The 26,115-nt window shown below is 37.0% G+C and overlaps 1 protein-coding gene across 1 annotated transcript in view; it reads right to left on the reverse strand.

Moving 5' to 3' along the window:
• Positions 1-26,115, reverse strand: part of LOC149197807 (alpha-dioxygenase 1-like) — a 182,188-nt gene that overhangs the window by 71,056 nt on the left and 85,017 nt on the right. Inside the window, exons 3-5 of the mRNA XM_089408815.1 lie at positions 23,612-23,814; positions 23,238-23,481; positions 22,884-23,127 (exon numbers count right to left, since the gene is read on the reverse strand). Of these exons, the coding sequence (XP_089264941.1) occupies positions 22,884-23,127; positions 23,238-23,481; positions 23,612-23,814 (691 nt within the window). The remainder of the gene's footprint in view (positions 1-22,883; positions 23,128-23,237; positions 23,482-23,611; positions 23,815-26,115) is intronic.

The following is a 26,115-nucleotide window of genomic DNA, read 5'->3' on the forward strand; positions in this document are numbered from 1 at the left end:
GGAAAATGATTTTTTCCACATTGACTAGCAAAGCTATGATGGCCCAGAGACTGGAAAATTCTTTGGATAACACAACTGCCCAACTGCATTTGGAGAAAGCTTCCTCCCAGGCCAAAGATAATAGAATAAAGTATTTAGAAGAAATAATTATTGGATTGGGTCATGATCCCAAAGATGTAAAGGCTACAGAAGCCTTAATCAAAAAGAAAGATGAAGATATTGCTGCCCTAAGGAAACAACTAAAGCTGCCACCTTCAAGGCATCCATAGACTGCTGAGATCATAAAGCAAAAATCTAAAGAAGAGATGATGGATTTGCTCTTAAAACTTAATGAACAACTGAATGAGACTGAGCAAGAACTTGAAAAAGCATTGAAGGACAAGCAGGGAGAGTCGACCTCTCAGCCTCCCAATGTGATACCAGTAGTCTCAACTACAGTCCCTTCAACCCTTGGAGCAGCTCTAGCACCAAACATTCCAGCAACCACAACAGAGATGGTCACAGGTACAACAATAACAGGAACAGCAAGAGCAACACAGGATAGTACTATCAATTTGAGCACAGAAGAACTAATAAAATCAATGTAGGACATGAAATTGCAAGTTTCAGAGCTTAAAAAGGTACAAGAATAGAATGCCAACTTAGAACAAAGGTATGATCTCTCAAAGATGAATGTTGTTGAAAAGATAAGAGAAATCAAAGGGTTAGAAAACCTAGTGAAATCATTAGAAAAGGATCTCACATTTGAGAAACCTTTGACAGAAGTTAAGAAAATTGTTTGGGCCAACATCACTTAATCAATAAATGATGTTTGGCCATCAATTCAAATAATTTTTGAGCAAATTGATTTAGTGAAGCTAGCTCAAGAAGAAGTTCAAAAGGAAAGGGCATAGTTAGGAAATATGCCTGAGGAAGCCAACAGGCTCATACAGTTTTTGAATACCAAGAATAAGTACCAGCTTGAAGAGTTGGGCATTCAAGATAGAACAGGGACAATTCTAGAAGTCAAAAGAGTTTTTACTAAAAGAACTATGATGCAAAACTTATAAAGAAGGTGCCATGACATGCAGGAAGAGATCAATGCCTTCATGAAGAGATTTGATATTTTTCAAAGCAAAGGGTTGCCAAGTCCTTTAGTTATTCATGATAAACTAATGAGTCATAAAGACTATGTGGAGAAATTGAATCAGTATGCAGGCAACCAGGCAGGTCCATCAACAAGTGCATCAGCAACAAAAGCATTGCCTACAGGCAGAGTTCTCTATGACAGGCTAGAGAACTTGTTCTATGTCGAACATGAGATAAAGCACTTGTTTCCAATTCAGCCTACCTTTTTCAGGTACACAGAAACTGATGAAACCCTGAGAAAGCTTCAAAGAACCAGAATACCAGAAGCATAATGGTGGGAAGAAATGTTAGACATTTTGTAAAATTATCCTTGGGTAAATTTTGGTTATTTACTGCAGTAAGTAATGGTAAAGAGGATAAACAGAGATCAAACAGGTCGAAGTGTATTAGAACAGGTAAAGAGTATCAGTGAAAACATGGTAGCCAGCACATGGTTACCAAAGAAGACAGCAGCAAGCCAAATCATAGGGCCTGCCTCTAGCACACTCACAAGAATAGGAACAACACAACATCAGTTTACCTTTTCTCCTATCTATGAGACCATTTGTCTCTATTTTCTTGTAACTTATTCATAGTCATCCTAGAATATATCTCACTCTGTTATGAGATATTTTTTGTAATTTTTTTTTGTATAAATACTCCCTCAATTGGAGTATTGAGTGTGGATTCTTAGACATTGCTGTAATATTGATTATTTTGGAATAAAGTGTTGTTGGACAAAATTTTGTATGGCTAGCTGGATAAAGAATTGATGCAAAGGACTTTTCACATAATTCTTGAGTCAGACACTGGATCAATAAGTCTTCTATATCTCATGTTTTAAAGTTTTCCTCGTTTATTATATCATCTGTGTTTCACATCTGAATGATAAATGAAAAAAAGTAATTCGGAAAGTGCTTGAGTGCAATCTGTTTTCAATCATTGTTATTCTGAATGTTTTCCTCTAAACTAGCATAAATAGTGAATTCTTAATTGCTCCTATTTTCTATTTTATTCACTTTGATTATTTAGTAAAGAATTCTTAACTACTCTTTATTATTAATCATTCAATTTCCCTCTTTCTAATATGTTGAAGGATTCTTAACTACCCTTCACCCATTTTGAGCCCATTCCATCTATTTTAAGTCTTTATTTGTTCCCTGTTTGACTATCTTGCCTTGTGAAACCATCCCTTGTTAAGAAACCAAATCCAGTTAAGCCATCTTCTTTGACTCCATTAGCCCAATGGCCTAAGCTACTCAGTTCTACCCCTTTGCTATTGAATTTCACCACCAAACACATTCAAAACCCCTAAACTTTCATAACTAGCCTAATATCTTTCAAAACAAAGATAAAACTTAAAGAGAGAGCCCTCTGGATATAGATTGGCTAGATTTTGTATCTAAAAGTTGGTTTGTGGTTACCTCGGACCCCTTTCCTCTTCCCAACAACTTCAAGGAAAATCTTAGGGATAACATAGTGGTGACCATACTGGGGATGAATAATTTGTTTGTTACTATTGTTTACTTTATAAACTACAGACGAAGCGTGAAGTTAGCCAGGTAGCCTTTGAACTACTCTTGCTTTGCAACTGGACAGTAAATGAATGCCGCTTCAGTCTATCTCCGGTCTAGTTTATGGATTGAACATATGGTTTCAAGCACTTGATCAATTCCTCTTGTCAAATAAGTCTTTAAGAAAGTCCAAATCCAATATCTAAAACCTCTTAAAGAAACCGTTGAAGTTGTGTTGTTAATCCCATTTAGAGAAAAACTAAAAAATATACCTAGAAACCTGGCTTCAGAAAGGACTCATTACACCAGAGCTAATCCTGATCCAAATCCACCACCCCTGTTTGAAAATCGTAATCTGATCCCTAAAATTCTTAGGAGACAGGAAAGCCAAGAAAGTTCTGCTAGTTCTCGACCTCTCTACAGATCAAGATCCTACCCTCTGAAGTGTATCTACCTTGAGGACGAACCCTTTGATGAGAAATTTGGAACTTCCTTATTTGTAACCTTTTTTGAGTTTGAGTTGGTCCGCCTAGTTCACGACCCAGTATTTATTGAAGATTTACAACTTGAAGTTGTTACTTCACATCTTGATAGACATTTGTAGAACTCCATACAATCTAAGCTTACCTTTGAAGGAACACCCAACCTTTCTGTGATCACTACTACCTCTCCAAGTTCATCAACATTGCCTTAGACATCTCAACCTCAAACCACCCATTCTACCCCACCAGCCACCACTCCAAGACCAACCCCATCTATTGTTTCATCACTACCTATTGCAATGGAAAATAGATATACTCCCTTGGTATTACCAGCCAATCCAGGGGTTATGCCCCAGGACTATCAAAGTAAAATCACTCCTTTCGATGGTTCTGGTACTTACACTGCACAACAACACACCAAAAAAATGACTGATTACTTTGAAATATATGAAATAGATGCAGATTATGTAAGAATGAGAATATTTGTTCAAAGTTTGACTGGGGAAGTTAAAACCTGGTTTAGAGCCCTTCCAGAAAATAGTATCAATGGCCTAGAAGCTCTTTATAGAAAATTCTTAAACAGATGGGAAAAGAAGAAAGATCCTCTCCAAATCTTATCAGAATATGAAAACCTGAAAAGAGGAACACAAGAAACTGTGCAAGATTACTACACTAGGTTCAATAATGTTTACAATGCTATCCCTCAAAACCTCAAACCTCCTCCAGATTTGGCCTTAATCAAATTCCCTGATGGATTTGATTCTGATATGGCATACCAGCTTAGGGAAAGAGCTCCTCGAACATTAGAAGATATACAAAGTATAGTTGTCAATGTTGAAGCCAACTTGATATCTAAATGAGCCAAGGCCATAAGTGAAAGAAGGATACCATTGAAAGAAGAACCCTCGCCCTTTGAACAGAAACCAGATGCTATTATTAAAGGGATGGATAGGCTGGGAGATAGAGTAGAAACAATTGAAAGGAAATCCCCTTGGGATGGTCAACCAAGCAATACTAGGAGAAATCCAAATTTCAGGAAGAATCAAAACCAGAACACTAGAAAGACTGGTCCCGACCAAAACATTAGGCCCCCATTCCAGGAAAATTATGATGAAACCTCAAATTCTGAGGAACCATCTGTCATGCGGAAAGAGTCAATTTTGCGGACAAAACCGACCTCCCTAGAAAACAAGGCTTTTCTAAAACAATCAAGCACTATCTTTCCCTAAATATGCATTTAAAATAAAAGCAACCAGGTGTTTAAGGCTTACCTTTAGTCCAACGCTGTTTGTAGCAGCCAAGCCTCTTCGATCCAGATGAGCTCCTTCTCCTTGAAGCCTGCATACACTAACAAGCAAACGATTACATAGCACCTGAATAACTCATATAATAAAACATATTCATCATAAAGACCAAGGAGTTTATGAAACAAATTATATATAACAACTTGTTGAGAAAAATGAACTTAATTGTATTAATTGGAAACAAAAGAAACCTTACAACCAGTGCCTTGGTGTTGTGCAGGTCCCTCCCAGGGTCCAGCAAGAGTTCTCCTCTACTTTGATCAGCTCACCCACTTCCAAATGAAGCTAAGAAAGGAATGGAATCTCTCCTCTCAAGCTCTATAAGGGAGTCCTAATTTCAGCAGCATCTACCCTTAGGAATGTTCAACTTTCAACCTCCCCTCCCTCTGGCCCAGTGCCTGTATTTATAATGCTCTGGAGGAGGTTAAACAGGTCCACCATCAATGGGATAAGCCCCTCTTTCAAAGGGATAGCTCCCCTCTTCATGGGATAAGTTCCTCTTTCATTGGGATGCATGAACCATCTGGAGGCGCTCAATCCACGTCAAACCATCTTCTAGAATGCTCTAGAATCGACCGCAAGTAAGTTTTTTGAAGTAAAACTTGCGCCTTTTGACTTTTAAGGGGTACGCACCCACCCCTTTACAGACAGAGTGTACAAGTACGCAGGTATTATGTACTTGAGGTGCGTGCACGCAGGTAAGAGTAAGAGAAAGTGCGGAACCAGAGTTATATTGAGTTTTTGAAGGCTTTCTCTCTTTTTTGGAGTTTGACATGAGGAGCAGAGGTATAAGACTTGCCAATGAGGACAGTATGGTTATTGATGGAGCCATACTGACTGCAAATAGTCATGGTGACAAATTTTAGTGTAACAGATTGCCCCCTAAAGTGCAAGGTCTGTAGTAGATTAGGGTTTCATATCATCTAGGAAGGGTGAAGCACTTTATCATTTCGAGAATTATCTTGTGGAGAGCCCAGTCGGAACCTGCAAATATTCAACACAAAATACATATATGAGATCATATCATCGCTGAGGTAGGCATTCCCATACTTAGATCAAAAACTTAACTAACAAACTAACTACTGCTCTGACATAGGAATGATTTCGCAATACATCATAATCATAGACACATGTAGACACAGTATGGACGCAGCCATATGTTTATAATTAGTCTGTTGTATAATGAATACAAAACTCCTCGCAGCCTCGATGGCGGAAACTAGATCCAGGGTCTTCATTTCTGCTTCCCGAAATAGTACGATTCTATCCATGCGAATAAATGAGTTGATGTCGAACATGGTAGAAACCACTTGATTACCAGTCAATGATGTAAACTGTTAACAAGTGTTAGAGAGACCACCAATGATGTCAATGGTTCTCAAAGTACCCAGTACAATCCATGAGATGTGAATGAATGTGTTGATGTCGAACATATCACGGAATCCTTCGATCGAAAGTCAATGATGTAAACTGTCATCATAGGCGAGAAACCTGCCATTGAGGCATGCAGATTTCAAGGTACTGATGATTCCTAGATCATCTTTCTAGATAATGTGCTGATGTCGATAGAAAGCGACCCGTTGTAGGCAAGCCCACAACACGAAATCATAGATCAAGTTGAAGAAATGTAGCTGTAAGGACTGACTCAGGGATGGTCAAGATGGATGACAGGTATTTTGCAGATGAATGGTTTATTTGCAGTGACCTCTTGAACACATAACGACACAACAGATGGCTTGGTGACAATTGACCCAAAGTTAATACCCATAAACCGGCTGAAGACTTCCAATGTGGTTTGATCAACTGTTAGGCAAAGGATTTCCCAACCCAGGTGAATGAAAAGTGTCATGTTCAAGAGTGGTGATAAGGTTTTTCCGAGACAAAGTATAACAAATAGGCTCATTTTCCTCTCTTTTCCCCCACCATTTTTGGCAAGTACCTCTTTATTTTTTACAAGCTTGAGGAGGATAACATTTGCTTGATTATAAGCTCATCCTTCGAATGAGTCCAACTTAGTTTAGATTCGAACCCTAAGAAGGAGTGGTCCGTTCCTGTTTGTAATCGAACAGGTCCTTTACTGTGAAATTTTAACGAGTCCAGTATAGGAGAAACTCGGCATTTTTCAATTTTTAGAGAGTCTGAAAAAACTTAAGAAGACTCTAGGGTTGACCTTTTTCGTAAATTTGTGTCTCCCAAGCCCGAAAAAGTATAAAATAATACTTGAGAGAACCGCTTGATCTTTACGACCAAGGAGTACTTTCATGATTAGTGTCTCTGACCTGAAAAGTAAAAAGCGATCAAGGACACGTCGTTTTATTTCCAATATCGAATTTGAAACGACAAAAATCTGGCAATCTTTTCATGTTTTTACGGTCAGAAAAGGGCTGTAAGAGGACCGTTTTTTTAGTTCTGTTTTAACGAGCTTAAAAAGAAAAAACTCGGCAATCTTTTCATATTTTGAGAGTCTGAAAAGGGCTTAAAAGAGAACTCCAAGGTTTCACTTTTTCGTGAATTTTAACGAGTTCGAAAAAAATGATAAAATGTACTCATGGTTTTCATTTTTTCGTAAGTTTTAACAAGTTCGAAAAAATGATAAAAATGTACTCATATGGACGACTTTCAATTTAATTTACGAGTAGGAAAAGACAGAAAGAACTCCGCATTTTCATTTGTTTTACGAGAATGAAAGATAGCAAAATAATCTCGGGATTTTCATGAGTTTAACGAGTCTTGAAAATAACTGAAATTGACTCGAGATAGGTTTCATTTTTACAAAAGCTTGAAACAGAGAAAAACTATGCTTCAGAGTAGTTTCATTTTCACACAAGCTTGAAACAAAGAGAAAAATTTGCTTGATGCCCCCTAAGCATAACTGCTAGAGCGCATGCCCCCCAGCTTCATTTCATTCAACCAGTTGGATGAAATGAAGGTTGAGTTACAAGATCATTTGAAAGACTCGACCTAAACTGTAAGAAAATTATGCAAAAAACTGAAATAACTAACCTAAATATACAACTTAACATTTATGAGATCTAGTCAAACTCTCGACTCAATTAGAGGAGGATTTGTTTCATTTTTTAATGAGCTTGACACAGGAAAAGAACTATGCTCGTGGCAGCCTGTTTCATTTTTTAACGAGGTTGATACAGGAAAAAATTCTCCTCGCCCCTGATTCATTTTTTAACGAGGTTGACTCAGTAAAAAGAACTATCCTCTGACCAACTGATTCATTTTTAACGAGGTTGAAACAGGAAAAGAACTGTCATCATACTCACTGATTCATTTTTTAACGAGGTCGACACAGTAAAAGGAACTTTCCTCGTAACCGCCTATTTCATTTTTTAACGAGGTTGATACAGGAAAAAACTATCCTCGCTACATCCAGTTTTATTTTTTAATGAGGTTGAGACGGGAACAAACTATCCTCGCACACACTGATTCATTTTTTAACGAGGTTGACACAGTAAAAGGAACTTTCCTCACACCTGATTCATTTTTTAACGAGGTTGACTCAGTAAAAGGAACTTTGTCATGCGGAAAGAGTCAATTTTGCGGACAAAACCGACCTCCCTAGAAAACAAGGCTTTTATAGTGACAAACAAAACAATCAAGCACTATCTTTCCCTAAATATGCATTTAAAATAAAAGAAACCAGGTGTTTAAGGCTTACCTTTAGTCCAACGCTGTTTGTAGCAACCAAGCCTCGATCCAGATGATCTCCTTCTCCTTGAAGCCTGCATACACTAACAAGCAAACGATTACATAGCACCTGAATAACTCATATAATAAAACATATTCATCATAAAGACCAAGGAGTTTATGAAACAAATTATATATAACAACTTATAAAAGCAAGTTTCCTTGATGGGACTCAATAGTGAACAACAAGTTTCCTTGACCCAAGAGGATCAAGAAGCTCACATTCTCAAACAATTCCAAACTCAGTCAGGTGAATCATTTGACTTTAGGGAGGGATATGATACAACCATTTATGAAGTCCACAAGCAATATAATCTGAGGAGCAGAAGAATTGATGTCCCTGAAACCAACAAACAAAAAGCTACAAAACAACCCAACAGAGGTAAGAGCAATACCACACTTGTACATATTCTTTCTAGATCAGATCCTAATCCTACTAATCCAATTATTGAAGATGTATCCGATAATCAACCTAGTAACAGACAACTCTCCACCTCTCTTCCTCCCAAAGGAAATGTGGAAGAACCTCCAGAAGTTGATTCGGAAAAAACTTCAGCCCATAACCCAACTCCTGAAAAGGAGAAAAACATAGAAAATACAGAAAATAAAGAGAATCCAATTGTCCAAAATACAAGGACTCAAACTGAAAAACCTTTTAATCTGGAGACTGAAGTAGGCAAGTTAAAAGTAGTTGTTCCATTGTCTGAATTAGCTAAACATGATGTCTACCAAAGCCAAATCAATAAATCACTCAAAATCTCTGGAAATGAAGACTCAGTAAATGTTTTTGATGACCAACCTGAATTAATATTTGGCCCTGAAGTAAATAGAAAACCCTTAGATTGAGGAATCCCTCCCTTCTATGTAAGTTTAAATATACATGATAAAATACTTCATAATGCCATGTTTGATTCTGGGGCATCTCATAACCTAATGCCCAAGTCTGTAATGGAGAAATTAGACCTAGACATCACCAGACCATACAAAGACCTTTTTTCTTTTGATTCAAGTCAGGTTGAGATGTTTAGGATTAACAAAACACTTGTGTGTTTCACTAGTTCAATATCCTACAAAAACAATCTTAATGGACATAGTAGTAGCAGATATTCCACCAAAGTATGGCATGTTATTGTCCAGATCTTGGGGTGCAAAGCTTCAATGATCTCTTCAATTAGACGTGTCATATGCTACTATTTCAGTTTTTGGCCAACCTAAGAAACCATACATAGAAACCTTAATGAAATATGTAGTAAGTAGTCAAGAGAAACCCCAAAATTTCCCCATCTACTCAGTACACTCTGATATGGATTCTTTCATTCTTTACAATGCTGAAAGTGATCCCCCTAATGAATTAGGAGTTTTAGTAGCAGAACCAAAAGAAATTACAAATGGAAAGTCTAGTGTTAAAATCCAAGAAATCTCTGAGAACAATGAAACATCAGATACCCAAGATAGACCAGAAGCAAGTAAAAAACTAGATCTCACTGTTAAACGGATTCCTGACACTCCTGATACCAATTACGAACATGAAATTATTTGGCACTTAGAGTTTGATGGTTCAGTTAAAAAGTTAGGAGCAAGAGGAGGAGTTTGGGTGTACAACCTTGAAAATGACCATGTTGAAGGCCATGCCTATAGATTAAAATTAAAGTGTACCAATAATATGGCAGAGTATGAAGCTCTTTTGCTAGGTCTGAAACTACACAAAAGATTAGGGGAAATTAGAGTATCTGTCATAGGAGATTCTGATTTAATCATTCAATAGATCAAAGGGAAGTATCTAACAAATGATCCTAGATTGAGATATTATAGAGGAACGATTATAGAGATTTTCAATACTTTTCTGGAAACTCAACTTGCTAAAATCCCAAGAAAACATAACTTGCAAGCCCATAGTTTGGCAATGTTTGCCAGCACCTACAAATTACCATTCGAACCTAATCATTAGTTCACAGCTGAGATTAGACACAGACCAGCCATACTTGACAATTTAAAGAACTGACAAGTGTTTGATAGTAATGAGCAAATTAATAATTTCTTGACTTTAGATGTAGAATTTTCTAACAGTAACATAGATGTAGATACAGGTATTGAATTTGATTAAACAAATGAGGTAGAAACAGACATTTCAGAAGAAAGTGCAATTCAAATGCTTCATCCCACAAAGTTCACCAATAAGGAAATGCAGGACCTTAAACAAATGGATGTTGATGAGATTATTGAAGGAGAATTCGATGGAAGATCTATTTGATTCTAATGATATTCCAAAGAAACCTAAGATAAAAGCAGATATTGAGGAACATAATTTGGGGATTGAAGAAAATCCGAAAATGATAAATTTATCTAAATCTTTGCCCCCTGACCAAAAACTAAAATATGTTGAACTAATGAGAGAATTCCAGGATGTCTTTGCCTGGAGCTATGAAGGCTTGAAATCATATGACACCTTTATAATTCAGCATACAATACCTTTAAAAGAAAATTAGAAACCATTCAAACAAAAACTCAGAAGAATTAACCCTGTAATGTTACCCTTAATTGAAAAATAAATCAAACGAATGTATGAAGCAGGGATAATTTCTCCTATTAGGTTTTCAGAGTGGGTGTCTAATCTAATACCTACTAGGAAGAAAACTGGAGAAATCAGATTATGTGTTGATTTAAGAAATGTAGATAAGGTTTCTTTGAAGGATAATTGCCCTTTACCCAAGATGGATCATATTTTACAAAGGGTAGTAGGTGCTTCTACGATTTCACTCTTAGATGGGTTCTCAAAGTGTAACCAGATTCTAGTTCATCTTGATGACCAGGAAAAAACTACTTTTACAACACCATGGGGCACATTCAAGTACATCAAAATTCCATTTGGACTTAAAAATGCAGGAGCAACCTTCCAAAGAGCAATGGACATAGTGTTTGCAAAAGAAATTCATGATTTTCAAGTTATATATCTGGATGACTTAACTGTTTTTTCTAAATTAGATCAACAATATTTGGATCATCTCAAACAAGTGTTCCTAAAATGCAGAAAATATGCTATTTCTTTGAATCCAAAGAAGTCCTTGTTTGGTCTAGAGGAAGGTAAACTCTTGGGCCATATCATTTCCAAAGATGGCATTAGAATTGATCCTGCTAGAATAGAAGCTCTTCTGCAGATACCTCACCCTAGAAATGTCAAAGAACTTCAAGCTTTCTTAGGAAAGATAGATTTTTGGAGAAGATTCATATCTAACTTAGCTGAATTGATTAGATTGCTTAGTAATATGTTAAAAAAGGATTCAAGTATTAAATGGATAGTAGAAGCCAAACAAGCATTTGAAGAAATTAAAATGGATTTAACTAGAACACCGATCCTTACAAGTCCACAATTTGATAGAGACTTCATAATATTTTTATTTGCATCAGAACACACTATAGCTGTTGTTTTATTACAAAAGGATGATCAAGGATGTGAGAAACCCATAGCCTTTTTTAGTAAATCACTTATGGATGCACCATTAAAATACAAAATCATGGAGAAACAAGCTTTTACACTTATAAAAGCTATTAAAGACTTTAGAGTCTACATATTGTACTCCCATGTGATAGCCTATGTACCAAATGTTGTTGTCAAAGACATCTTAGCCCATGATGGAATTGAGGGCAAAAGAGGTAAATTGATTGCTACCATATTAGAGTACGATATTGAAATAAAACCCACAAAGCTAATAAAATGGCAGGGATTGGCCAAGCTCATGACTGAAACAAATTGTCAAGCCCTGGATATTAATGAACTGGATAACGAATAGGAGATGGCGACTCCACAAATCAACTAGGCCTTCTTAGATTCACCTTGGTATGCTGATGTAATTTATGTATTATTAAACATGCAAGCTCCTTCAGGGTTATCCAGAACAAAGAAAAGGTTTTTAAAGATGAAAGCTTCAAAGTTTTGTATTTTAGATAATGCTCTTTTTTGGAAAAATCATGAAGGTATTCTATTGAATTGTTTATTAAAAGAAGAAGCTAACAAGGCTCTCCAAGAATTTCATGCAGGAGACTGTGGTGGACACCTTTACTGGAAATCAACTGTAGACAAGATCCTAAGGGCTGGATTTTATTGGCCAACCTTGTTCGCTGATGTAAAGAAATTTGTCACTGCTTGCCATAAATGTCAAATTTTTGAAGGTAAGAGAAAACTATTACCTTTACCCCTGAGACCAGTGTCCACTAAAAAACCCTTCCAACAATGGGGCCTTGACTTCATTGAAGAAATCCATCCTCCCTCTTCTGGCCAACACAAATGGATTCTCACTGCCACAGACTATTTCACCAAATGGATAAAGGCCATTCCTTCTAGACAAGCCAATGACACAGTAATTATAGGATTCTTAGAAACCAACATATTGTCTAGATTTGGCTGCCCTGATAAAATCATAACTGACAATGTTGCTGCCTTCAAATCCAAGAAGATGATAAGTTTCTGTAACAAATACCATATCACCTTAGGCCATTCCACAACCTATTACCCTCAAGGTAATGGTCTGGTTGAGTCCTCCAACAAGAGCCTCATTAATATCATTAAAAAATTATTGGAGGAGAACAAGAAAAATTGGCACAAGAAACTTACAAATGCACTATGGGCAGACAGACTCACCACCAAAAAATCTATTGGAACTAGTCCTTATGAGTTAGTCTATGGCATGGAGGTTGTATTTCCTTCATCTTTAGGAGTTCCTGTAATGAAATTACTTCAAGAAGCTCAGGTGGAACCTAATGATATTCAAATGAGGATAAACCATACCATCAATCTGCAGCAAACCAGAGAGGAAGTGTATCAAAGATCCCACGTGTTACAGGAGAAGCTTAAGAAGATATTTGATAAAATAACCAAGGCAGAAGATTTCTACCTTGGAGACAATGTGTTAATATGGGATTCTAGAAGAGAGGATAAAGGAAAACATGGGAAGTTTAACTTCCTGTGGAAAGGACCTTATATTATCTATGCCTTACGAGGAAATAATACATATTATCTGAAAAACTTGGATGGCACAGAAACAGAAGAAGGGCCAGTTAATGGTCGGATGTTGAAACATTACTTTGATCCTACTTATTAATGTATGCTGATTCTTAACATGTACATACTATATCCTTTATAATGTCACGGTTTTGATTGGACAGTAACTTGTTGGAGTTGAAGCCCGAAGAGAAGGCCTTGAGCTTTAGGAGTATCACTGTCATACATACAATAAAGTAACAAGCAGAAGGAGATTCCATAGTGTAGTCAAAATCATTTAGAGGCCATCTGACCTGCTATTCTTAACTTTCCACCAGGAAAAGCCATCCCCAAGTGGAGCCAGTGTTATGCTCCTATACCAATAGGTGTCATATTTCATGATTGACTTGATGAGCTATGTAATATGTTCATACCTTTAATTATTGAAAAGGTTTTCCATATTTTCAAAAAATAAAAAAATAAAAATGTAAAAATGTAAAGAGGGTATACCCTAAAAGAAAAATCAAAGGTTGAAAAGAATAAAATGGTCAAAAAAGTGAAAGAAAATGAACCCCACCAAAAGAGAGACCAAGGAAAGTGTGCAAGTCTAAATGCCACTACTTTTTACTCTTATGTAATAAATAAATTGTGTGCAACTTGTAATTTGTGCCACAATTGATGAACAGTCAAACAGCTTAAGCTTGACTAATTCATATTTGAATTTCATGTTTTAGAGATAAAGAATAAAATCTGACCAAACTGTTTAATCTTGGCAGATAAGTAGATAGGTAGAGTAAATAAAAGGAGCTCAACAGTTTAATTTGAACCCTTGGATGTAATAAGGTTAGATTTAGATAGATTTCTACATGTAAAAGAAAAGAAAGTATGATAAGGGTTTGCTAGTTTAAGTGCACCCTAATAAAGGAGTGAAAATGCTAGGCTAAAGTAGGTATGGTAGGTAGATGATGTTGTAGAATTACATGTTATGGATAATGACTCTAAATGTGTTAATTTTCACTTTCATCACAAGTGCAAGGCAAACATTACACTGGAAGCATTTCAAGCAAGACAAGGTCAAATTATTAACTCCCCTTCTCATCTTTCCCTAAATTTTCACTAATTCCCCCTAAGTACGAAGGCATTTGAAAATTAGAGGGGCTCAGAGCATTTCTTTGACTTCTAGAGGGACCAGACCCTCGACCTAATAATTTAAAGGCCTAAGTACTTAAATCCACCCATAAGTCATTCATTTACTTTCATAAAAGTTTTTTCCTAAGTAAAATCCCATTTTACTTAGGTAAATTGAAATAACTCTTCATAAAAAACCCTTTTATACACTTTGGCCTAAGTCAATATGTTATATGATGAAATACTTTTGGAAAACATTGGACTTAGCACTTTCCCATTCATTTTGGTCATATTAACCACTAACGTTTTATTATATACTTCCCAAATAAAAGAAAATCACCCTTTTCCTGTATTACTTAAATATATTAAAGAACCCCAAAAGTCGATATATCCTGCCCCAATGGTCAATTATAACCATAATATGTTTTAAACTGGGATTAATTAACTAACCTGTAGTTAATTAAGAACCCGATCCTGCCACTGTTTAATGAGGATTAATTAATCATCAAGACTATTTAATAACTCTACCTAACCTATCATATCGCCGCCGATATAATTAATTAATACCTAATTATGTTGGGCCCGCCGCTATTAAACCCCACCATATCGCGTCTCCCGCCAGCCGTCCGATCGCACTCTCCATCTCTGACGAACTTAATCAATATTTCACACCCCTTAATGACCGCACGTTAGCGCACGATCACTAAGTGGTTTTCCCCCGTACCTCTACCACGCATCAAGCGATCTATGGAATCACTGGCTCCCGCCTTAATACCGCCCATCCCCAAAAGCCGTGCGATGAAACCACTTACCGCTTTCCATATGTGACAAAAATGTCAAATCCTTCTCGGCGCTCGTCATCCGCCTGAAAACCAAAATACCCCCGCCAACCTTGACTTTGCTAATAAAGCAAGTGAATGTCATTTTCATTGTTTTTAACCGTATACCAGTGTTCCCATGCAAAGAACGTCAAGGTCAACTGTCGAAGAATTCCAACCGCCACCTTCCAAGAAATTTGTAGTCGAACCAGTCTAGAACCTGTTAGCTACTGCTTGTACCTGTTTTTGCACTGTTCACTCCCCGAACACAGGTATTTATCCAATTTCCGCCGAAACCCTGCAAGTTCACATTTTACATTGTAATTCCGCATAAAAGACCAAAATTCACTGCAAATTCAGTCTTTGTTTCACCATATAAGTTCCCAGACCTGTGAATTTGCCTATTTTCCACTGAAAACCCAAATTCCTTTCTGAATCCACAAGAACCAGAAATGGAAACCCCCGTGGCTTTGTCTGTTGCACCCATGAATGCCCCTCATAAAGATTTGGACTATCTGCCTCTTGCGGATAAAGACTTTCAGATAAAAGACTTATCCACTAATAAAAACCACCTTAAAGTCTTTTTCCAAAGTAGGGATAACTATCTAAATGGCTCTGACATCCTAGGACTGTGGGAATCTAACCTTCCCATGTATTTTCTCCCCTCAGTCCATGTTTTTCCTGATATAATCCACCAATTCCAAGCCAATTATGACCCTAACCTCAGAGCAGTTATGTCTCCAAGCCAAATAGTCCTATTTCCAATAACTGCTCAATCCATCAACGAAATGCTACAATTCCACTCCAGTCAAGCTCTCACCCCCATTTCCATGGAATATTTGTTTGAGAAATCCACTCAATTGTCTCAGTCAAAACTGAAACATATCTGTCAGACTTTCATGTCACCAAAGCATCAGCCTGATGGCCCACCTTCTTACATGCAGAATTTCTTCACAGATATGGGCCAACTCATAATTGATATGATATTTTTGATCATGGGATTCAATACTAGTGAGTATGTTGACGAGATAACCCTAGTGCTGTTGTCAATTTTCACTCCTGGACAACCCCCTGCTATTAAGTATGACTATGCCTCCTATATTTCTAATAAGTTTCATGATCAATTCTTAAGACTGAACAATGAAGGACTTTTCAAATACACCACTTTCATATATCATCTTATGTTGTATTATCAGTCGAAGAACTTCCCTTTCCCAATCATGAAACTTGACACTAGAGGAAATCCAAGGTCTGTAATCTTCTGGTCTGCAGTTTTCCATAGTTCCTTTGAAACCCCTTACTTCTACAATGAATTCATTGACCTATTTTTTCACCCAGCAACCACCTTGTTGACAGGGGTTTCCCCTCCTAGGATCAATGGTGATATGAAGAAGAGCTTCCAGCTCTCCAAGCAGTACAGGATAAGTGATTGGTACCTATACAAGAACCATACAAAAATCAGAATATATGGGTGTGAGCTTTGCCCTTTTAAGCTATCAAAGTATGTTCCAATGAGGCTCTTTGCCTTGGAATATTTCAGGCAAATGATAAATTTAGACCTAGTCCATTTTTATAATTCCAAGAAGAAAGCTCAATTTAGAATCAAGAATCAGTTAAGCCCTTTTGTCTGTAACACTAGGGATGCATGGAAAGAAGCAAAAAGAATTTTAGAAGATCATCTTAAGTTGCAAAAGAGTTTTGGGTGGGTACCATATGACCCTAACAGCTTTATATGTGATAGAATAATGAAGAACAGATTGTCATCATACATTCACCATAGGATTCTAGATATTTAACAATTTGCAAATATGGATGAATGGGTGGAAGGAACCATAGTAGAAAAAGATAGTGAATAGGTCAATATTGAAAATGTTATGAGAGATATTGAGAAAACACTTGACCTGGATTCTTTTGTGTAGGTACAATGATCAAGACTTGGTCCCTCCTCAGATGGAACCTCTCAACAACATTCACAGGAAACTAGTACACCAGCCACAAGAACATCCAAAGGCAAGGAACCAAAAAACAGTACACAGGCCACAAAGCAGTCTACAATGTCAAAGCAACCTCAAACTTTGAAAGAGCAGGCCCAAATGCACACTCCTTAGGGCAATGTGGGAGAACCTCCAATTCTGTAAACTCCTCTAAATGAGGAAAGAAGTAAAAAGAGAGACAGGGAAACAACTACCCCTACCAATAGACCTTCAGAACAGCATGGTACCAAAAGGCAAAGGCTAAATCCCCTTTCAGAGGAATAATTTGTTGAAGAAACTACAGATAGTCAGAGGAGAGAAGGAGTAGATAGCCAACAAACTTTCTTAGTAGGTGGGACATCTACTAGCTCACAGAGAAAATAGTTAGAGAGGCAACAAAGTGCAAAGGTATCTTCTTTCAGACCTCCGGTGAAGCACACTTGGGATATCAAAAAGACATTTATAGACATAAAAGCCAAAAATGATCCATTGAGACTTCAGGTCTATAATCAATTTTTGGAAATGGCTCCCTCAAATCAAAATAGATTGATGTCGGCCTATGAGATCAAGGAAGGTAAGATGATAATGTGCTATTTCAAGCCAAAACTGCAATAGCCTCAAACAGCAGCAGACTACCTGAGAACCAATTTTGAAGTCATGGCAAAGGATATTCATCCTTTAGATCAGATTGAGCTGCACAAACGAACTGGGGAAATGATTTATTCCACATTGACTAGCAAAGCTATGATGGCCCAGAGACTGGAAAATTCTTTGGATAACACAACTGCCCAACTGCATTTGGAGAAAGCTTCCTCCTAGGCCAAAGATAACAAAATAAAGTCTTTATAAGAAATAATTATTGGATTGGGTCATGATCCCAAAGATGTAAAGGCTATAGAAGCCTTAATCAAAAAGAAAGATGAAGATATTGCTGCCCTAAGGAAACAACTAAAGCTGCCATCTTCAAGTCATCCCTAGACTGTTGAGATCATAAATCAAATATCTGAAGTAGAGCTGATGGATTTGCTCTTAAAACTTAATGAACAACTGAATGAGACTGAGCAAGAACTTGAAAAATCATTGAAGGACAATCAGGGAGAGTCAACCTCTCAGCCTCCCAATGTGGTACTAGTAGTCTCAACTGTAGTCCCTTTAACCCTTGGAGTAGCTCTGGCACTAAACATTCCAGTAGCCACAACAGAGATGGTCACAGGTACAACAACAATAGGAACAATAGGAGTAGCACAAGATAGTACTATCAATTTGAGCACATAATAACTAATAAAATCAATGGAGGACATGAAACTGCAAGTTTCAGAGCTTAAAAAGGTACAAGAACAGTATGCCAACTTAGAACAAAGGTATGATCTCTAAAAGATGAATGTCGCTGAAAGGACAAGAGAAATCAAAGGGTTAGAAAACCTAGTGAAATCATTAGAAAAGAATCTCACTTTTGAGAAACCTTTGACAAAAGTTAATAAAATTCTTTAGGCCAACATCACTCAATCAATAAATGATGTTTGGCCATCAATTCAAATAACTTTTTAGCAAATTGATTTAGTGAAGCTAGCTCAAGAAGAAGTTCAAAAGGCAAGGGCAGAGTTAGGAAATATGCTTGAGGAAGCCAGCAGGCTCATACAGTTTTTGAATACCAAGAATAAGTACTAGCTTGAAGAGCTGGGCATTCAAGATAGAACAAGGAAAATTTTGGAAGTCAAAAGGGTTTTTACTAAAAGAACTCTGATGCAAAACTTAGAAAGAAGGTGCCATGACATGCAAGAAGAGATCAATGCCTTCATGAAGAGATTTGATATTTTGCAAAGCAAAGGGTTGCCAAGTCCTTTAGTTATTCATGATAAACTAATGAGTCATAAAGGCTATGTGGAGAAATTGAATCAGTATGTAGGCAACCAGGCGGGTCCATCAACAAGTGCATCAGTAGCAAAAGCATTTCCTACAGACAGAGTTCCCTACGACAGGCTAGAGAACTTGTTCTATGTCGGGCATGAGATAAAGCACTTGTTTCCAATTCAGCCTACCTTTTTCAGGTACACAGAAACTAATGAAACCCTGAGAAAGCTTCAAAGAACTAGAATACCATAAGCACAATGGTGGGAAGAAATGTTAGACATTTTGTAAACTTATCCTTGGGTAAATTTTGGTTATTTACTGCAATAAGTAATGGTAAAGAGGATAAACATAGGTCAAACAGGTCGAAGTGTATCAGAATAGGTAAAGAGTATCAGTGAAAACAGGGCAACCAGCACAAGGTTACCAAAGAAGACAGCAGCAAGCCAAATCATGGGGCCTGCCTCCAGCGCACTCACAAGAATAGGAACAACACAACATCAATTTATCTTTTCTCCTATCTACGATACCATTTGTCTCTATTTTCTTGTAACTTATTCATAGTCATCCTAGAATATATCTCACTCTGTTATGAGATATTTTTTGTAATTTTTTTTACATGAATACTCCCTCAATTGGAGTATTGAGTGTGGATTATTTGACATTGCTGTAATACTGATTATTTTGGAACAAAATGTTGTTGGACAAAATTTTGTATGGCTAGCTAGATAAAGAATTGATGCAAAGGACTTTTCACAAAATTCTTGAGTCAGACACCGGATCAATAAGTCTTCTATATCTCATGTTTTAAAGTTTTCCTTGTCTATTATATCATCTATGTTTCACATCTGAATGATAAATGAAAAAGAGTAATTCGGAAAATGCTTGAATGCAATCTGTTTTCAAACATTGTTATTCCTAATTTTTTTCATCTGAACTAGCATAAATAGTGAATTCTTAATTGCTCTTGTTTTCTAGTTTATTCACTTTGATTATTTAGTAAAGAATTCTTAACTACTCTTTATTAGTAATCATTCAATTTCCCTCTTTCGAATATGTTGAAGGATTCTTAACTGCCCTTCATCCATTTTGAGCCCATTCCATCTATTTTAAGTCTTTATTTGTTCCCTGTTTGATTATCTTACCCTTTGAAACCATCCTTTGTTAAGAAACCAAATCCAGTTAAGCCATCTTCTTTGACTCCAATGGCCTAAACTACTCAGTTCTACCCCTTTGCTATTGAATTTCACCACCAAACACATTCAAAACCCCTAAACTTTCATAACTAGCCTAATATCTTTCAAAACAAAGCTAAAACTTAAAGAGAGAGCCCTCTCTATATACAGATTGGCTAGATTCTGTATCTAAAAGTTGATTTGTGGTTACCGCGGACCCCTTTCCTCTTCCCAACAACTTCAAGGAAAATATGAGTGATAACAGACTAGATGGGCAAAGTCCGGTAATTTCACTTGCAATACTTACAATGGAGTAAGATTGGTAGACTATGTAATTTTCTCTTGTGGTTTATGTGAGAAAATGGAGGAAGTTTTGATTGGAGATCAGCTGTGGGACTTGAAATCATATCACAAGCCAATTTATTTATTTTCTTTTGGATTGGAAATAAACAATTAGAGTAAAAAATTCAGCATGTCCAACAAAATCTCCCGCAAGGAAGAATTATTTTGACCCCATAAAATTGTAATACCTTCAAAATGACACTAGAGAGGCTCTTCGAGAAGGAGAAAATTACAATTCACAGCCTTCATAGTCATGAACTAACACATTTTATTCAATGCACACTTGCAAAGCTCAAAAGAGAAAAAAATTAAGAAGTCTGAAACAAATTGCTTTCCGATTAATGCTTGGTTTGACGAGGAATGCGAAAAGGCAGGGGGAATGTGGAAAGAGACAAACAAGGATAACATAAAGCTCAAAGCTTACAAGAAGTTATTAAGCAAGAAAAAGGCCGATTTCATGGATTCAAGGAGGGAAGAACTAATCTTCCTTGGGAAAAATAATCCAAAATTATTTTTGAAGGAGCTCCAACCGAAAAAGATACAGATTGGAAATAATATTACAACTTCTAAATGGTTTGAATATGCAAGACAACTCTATGAGCAGTTTCCCAAAGTTGACCCTCCCCCCTTGGTCAACACTGATGTTGAACTCTTCACGATACAGGAGGTAGAGATGGGTATCAAGAATTTGTGTGTTGGAAAAGTAAAAGACTGAGCTGAACTCCAAGCAAAATATCTAAAGTGGGGCTCAAAGATTCTTGCACCTCGCATTGCAAAAATCTTCAACAACATCATATAACAAGGGCTCCCGACAGATTGGACAACTAGTCTGGAAATACCTCTTTTCAAGAGCGGTGACGTCAATAATCCCTCGCATTATAGGACCATCATGATAAACCCTTTGTTTGCAAAGCTATTTGGAAGCATGCTAGAAAACAAAATTAGCAAGTGGGTAGAAGAAAGAGATAAGCATGCTAAAGGGAAAGCAAGTTTTAGACCTAAACATTCCATAGTTGATCATTGTATAATTTTAAAGCACATCATTGAAAAAGTTTGGGAGAAAAAGGAAGAAGTATTTTATTGCTTTGTTGATTTCAGAAAAGCGTTTGACTCCATTCCTAGGGATAAGCTTTGGCACGGAATGGAGGAACTTTGGGTTCCTAATCATTTGAGAGTAGCTACGCATAGGTTGTATGAAGAGGTGAAATTCAAAATTAGAAATTCAACAGGCATTTCTAAAAGTTTTAGAAGCGATATTGAGGTCAAACAAGGTTTCCCACTGTCTCCTATCCTTTTTGGTTTATATATTAACAAGCTTGAGGAGTGGTTAAAGTCACAAGGGGGTGATGGTATCTATTTGGGAAATTTTGTTATAAGGCTTCTTTTGGATGCAGATGACCTTATCCTAATTATTAAATTGGCTCTTGGTTTGCAAGAGCACCTACTATCCCTTGAAAATTTTTGTAGAAGTGTGGGATGCAAGTCAATATCAACAAAATGGAAGTAGTGGTCTTCTCTAAGAAAAGAAAACATAAACAGCATAAGTTCTACTTTAAAGTTAACATTTTGGAAGAAGTTACGAATTACAAATACCTCGGAATTGACTTCAACAAAAATATAAGCTGGAATGGTTGTCGAAAGAAAAGAACTTTGGGGGGTTGGAAAGCATTTTATGCTTTTCAAAATAGGTGTAGAGAGGCATAGTTATGGGACTGGAAAACCACTCAAACTCTTTTTGGGCTTCTAGTGATTTCGGTGATTCTCTATGGTTGTGAACTATGGGCCAACAGTACATCTGACATGCAGTGGAGACAAATTGAGAAAATTCAGAAGCGTTTGATTACAAACAAATTTAAGATTAAAAGTGCAGTTCCTTATGCTATCTTGTTAAGTGAAATAGGGACTACTCCTATCGAAGCAATTACTATGGCGCGAGTCATAAGGTATTTAAAAAGATTTGAGCAAATGGAAGAAGGTAGATGGCCTAAGGTTTTCTTTAATGATAGATTGTGCAAGAGCAAAAAAATTGGATGCAACAAGATAACAAATGGTTTAGTAAATGGGGTATTTGCTTAAACGCGTGTCCCATAAATAGCAAAGAGATAAAAGATTTTGTTATGGAAAATTTCCACAAGTGTACTTGGGATAAGGAGCTAGGAAGAAAGAAAAATTACTATATTGAAGTGTTTAATCCCACTCTTAGTCATCAACCAAAAGCATACATAGGGGCCAATATCTCTTAGAGAGCCAAAATTATTATTGCTCAGTTAACGACTAATTCTCATCAATTCTGTTATGAAACAGGGCACTGGAAAAGGCCAAAGGAAGTGTGGGAGGAAAGAGTATGCATTTTTTGTTCTTCCTGAAAAGTGGAAATAGAAAACATTTCATTTTAGAATGTGAGGCCTTTAAAGACAACAGGGAAAGTTATGCAGATACGCTGGCAGCTAGCTCTTGGGATAATCTATTTAGTGAGGGGTTTGTCGAGAAGATGGGAGCATTTATTTTGAAGATTCACATAAAAAAGGTTTGAATACATCAAGCAGATGATGAAGCAATATGTCCCGTAGGCTATCTTTAGCCTCGTGGATGTTAAAATAATTTCTTTCTTCTTTCTTTCTTTCGATTTCTCTACCAACTCTGGATGGTGACGTTTCAGCACGTCTTTGAGGCCCTCTGTGTTGTTTATCCATGCCATCCCCTCCTCCGTATACACTTCTTTCTTGAAATCACTGGTGAAAAAGTGATCTGCCTCCAATCGACTGCAATCGACATATATTCACAAAACACATCTTACTAAATGAATGATAAATTTTGCGCTTTTTATTGAAGAATGGAATATTATAAAATGAGAAATTATTTATTTACCCACCGTGATGCCATGAGCAAAAAGATAAAGAAGGCCGTCTCGCTGATGGCAAAACCTTTAATCTTCTTCTCTGCCATGAGGCCGACCTGTAGATCTAGAAGTTCAACGTCGTTATCATAGACCTCTTTCAACATTTGGATTGCCTCCTTATCGTCTGTGAGGTCTTCCCATTTTGAGATGGGAATCATCAGCATATTCCGCCGGAATTCATTGTATCTTGCTATGCTCCTCTCCCTATCACGATAAACTGAAAAAGTACACTCTATCAAATCTGCTACTTCAAATTTTAATTTAACAAATTTAAAATAGGATGAAATTAAAAAAAAAAAAAGAGAAAAAAGAAGTGCAACCAGTAACTAAAGTAATAAATTTCTTACTCTCCAGTGCGGGCATGTCTACAGGATATGGTCTCTCATTTCCATCGGGGTCCTGAGCGACAATGTCTCTCATCCATAGAGGGTAGTTCCACAGATTAAGGGCCCCACAGGCTTGATGCCCCATTGATACAATGTGACATTCCTTACCAATATCTGATAACGTTTTTTCTCCTGGAATTCCTATTAGTTCCTTCATCTCTATCCTGTGAGTCACATGAATGGATGACACCGGATATTTAACTACTATTTGCTTTTATTATACTCTAAAGTTATAACTACTTCCAAAGCCCTTGAAGTTGAGGATTATTTCATGAATACTCCTGGCACAACTTGCTTCATGTTTGGTGCCTTTATGAACAATTCTAAATCAAACCCCTTTGCGTTATTTGTGACAAATTGAAGTGCTTAAAGCCTTAAATAGAAATATGAAAAGCACTCTTTAAGATGTCTTAGGCACTGGTCTCCCCTTCAACCCGACGCTGTCTCTAGGAGTGACAACATATTTTTGGCGTCATTTCTCAGGAATGAATGTGAAATACTTTTCCCTCGGTATGACAAATCTCTGCATTCCCTCTGTCAGGTGAGCAAGGGAAGTACAGGTTGAAGATCCCTCACCTTGGGGACTCCAATTTCTGAATTCATTTATAAACACCTTGGCGACTCCATTGTCTGTATTTTTGTTTGATCATTCTGGCTTATAATAGGCCCCATGCCCACTTAGATACCTCTCAGCAAAAGCCTCCATTTGTATCTTGTTGGGTTGTGTTATATTCTTTCCACGACTAGCGTACATAGTTAACCAGGGGGTTATAAGGGGGGTGGATCCCCCACTTTGTTGCGCTGATTATGTAGCGGGGGGGGGTCACGGGGGGTTTGAGGGGTGCAGGTAACCCCACTCTATGGGGTCTAGGGTGGTGTCCCGGAAAATTTTGTTTTTTGGCCCTATATTAGGTTGGGTGCACCTACCTATGGTTTTGTGCATGATTTTTGCACATGGTTTTGGATGCAATGGTTTCCGGTCCATGGTTTTGGATGCGATGATTTTTCGTCCATGGTATTGGATGCTTTGGCATGTATAAATATGTATTGTAACATTGAAAGGAACATAATGAAATTTCAAGCTGATAGTCTCGGTTTTGGGATCCAGGGGAAAATCTCTATGTATATGTGTTTTATGTGTTATGCTCTCGCATTGTTTATTTTATGTGTTTTAGAATTTGTAAGCAGGTAATTTCTGTACGGGGTTAAAACCTACATATCTGACCCAAAAAGAATATGTTCAGAAGGATTTGGAAAGAAAAGACTCCAAATACTAATGTTATTATCTCCTAATTTCTGAAACCTCCTCATCTAGTCCACAGAAGGTCGTAATTCATTGTTTTGAATTCCCTCCTAGAGTCCTAGTATATCCTCTCGAAAGTGGTCATCTACTCAGTGTTGCCTCCCTAGAGGTCAAAGAAGAAGTTGAAGGGATAAAAGATAAACTCCAATGCAGTCATACCCAAAGTGTGAATAATTTATCATGCCACTGTTAGTCAGTTGTCTTACCATTAGTAATACCTCAGGCTCCTCCAGTAATTCAAGCACCACCACCTCTAATCCAAGTGGTTGTCCCAGGCTTCTTGTTAAACAAATATTCTCCCTTGAACATGCCTCAACCTTTAAGTGCTATGCCACAGGACTATCTCAAGCTCCTACCTAGATATAATGAAGAAGCTAATATAATAGCACAGAGACACATAAATTTTTTGTGTCTTTGTAGAAAATCTGAATGTTGAACACCAGGATGTAGTGTTGAGGCTTTTCATCCAATATTAGGACAGGGAAGTTAGGAAATGTTTTAAATTCTTGCCAAATGCTACCATTAACACTTGGTAAGAAATTGAGAACTCCTTTATGCATAAATGGGGTGAGAAGAGAGACCATGGATACATTCTCATTTAGTTTAATGTTATCAAGAAGAAATCTGGTGAGGATATCTCAGATTTTATTAAAAGATTTAATAAATTGTACAACAATATATCTGTTGAAATCAAACCTCCACAGATTGTTGCCCGAGTAGTCTTTGTTGGGGCCTTTGATTTAGAATTCAGTTTTACTCTGAGAGAGAGGAAGTCTCCTACCTTGGACCAAATTCAAACTAATGCCCTTGAGGTAGAATAAAACTTTACCTCCACAGGGAAGTAAAGAAGCAGAACTAACTTGGGAGATAAGAAAAATGGGAAAGAGGATGCATCTTCCTCAATTCAAGGAAGAGAATATCAAAAATAGAGGATAGAGGAGATGGATAAGTTGATAAAAAAATTATCAAGAAAACTGAAAAAAAAAGGAGCTGGAGAATAAAAGCCTTCAAAGAAAGAACTTCCTAGTTGCTAATCGAGGTTTTAATCCCCAATACATAAGGCCTCCCCTATAGATAATTTAAAGGGAGAGGAAAGAGCAACAAGACCACATTCATCCTCCATTGTATATAGAAGATGATTTGGAGGAACTAATACTAGATA

This window comes from Pinus tabuliformis, chromosome 2_2 (genome assembly GCF_031772625.1).
Source record: "Pinus tabuliformis cultivar Carrire ecotype Pingquan chromosome 2_2, CPIR1, whole genome shotgun sequence".
Classification (NCBI taxonomy): Eukaryota; Viridiplantae; Streptophyta; class Pinopsida; order Pinales; family Pinaceae; genus Pinus; species Pinus tabuliformis.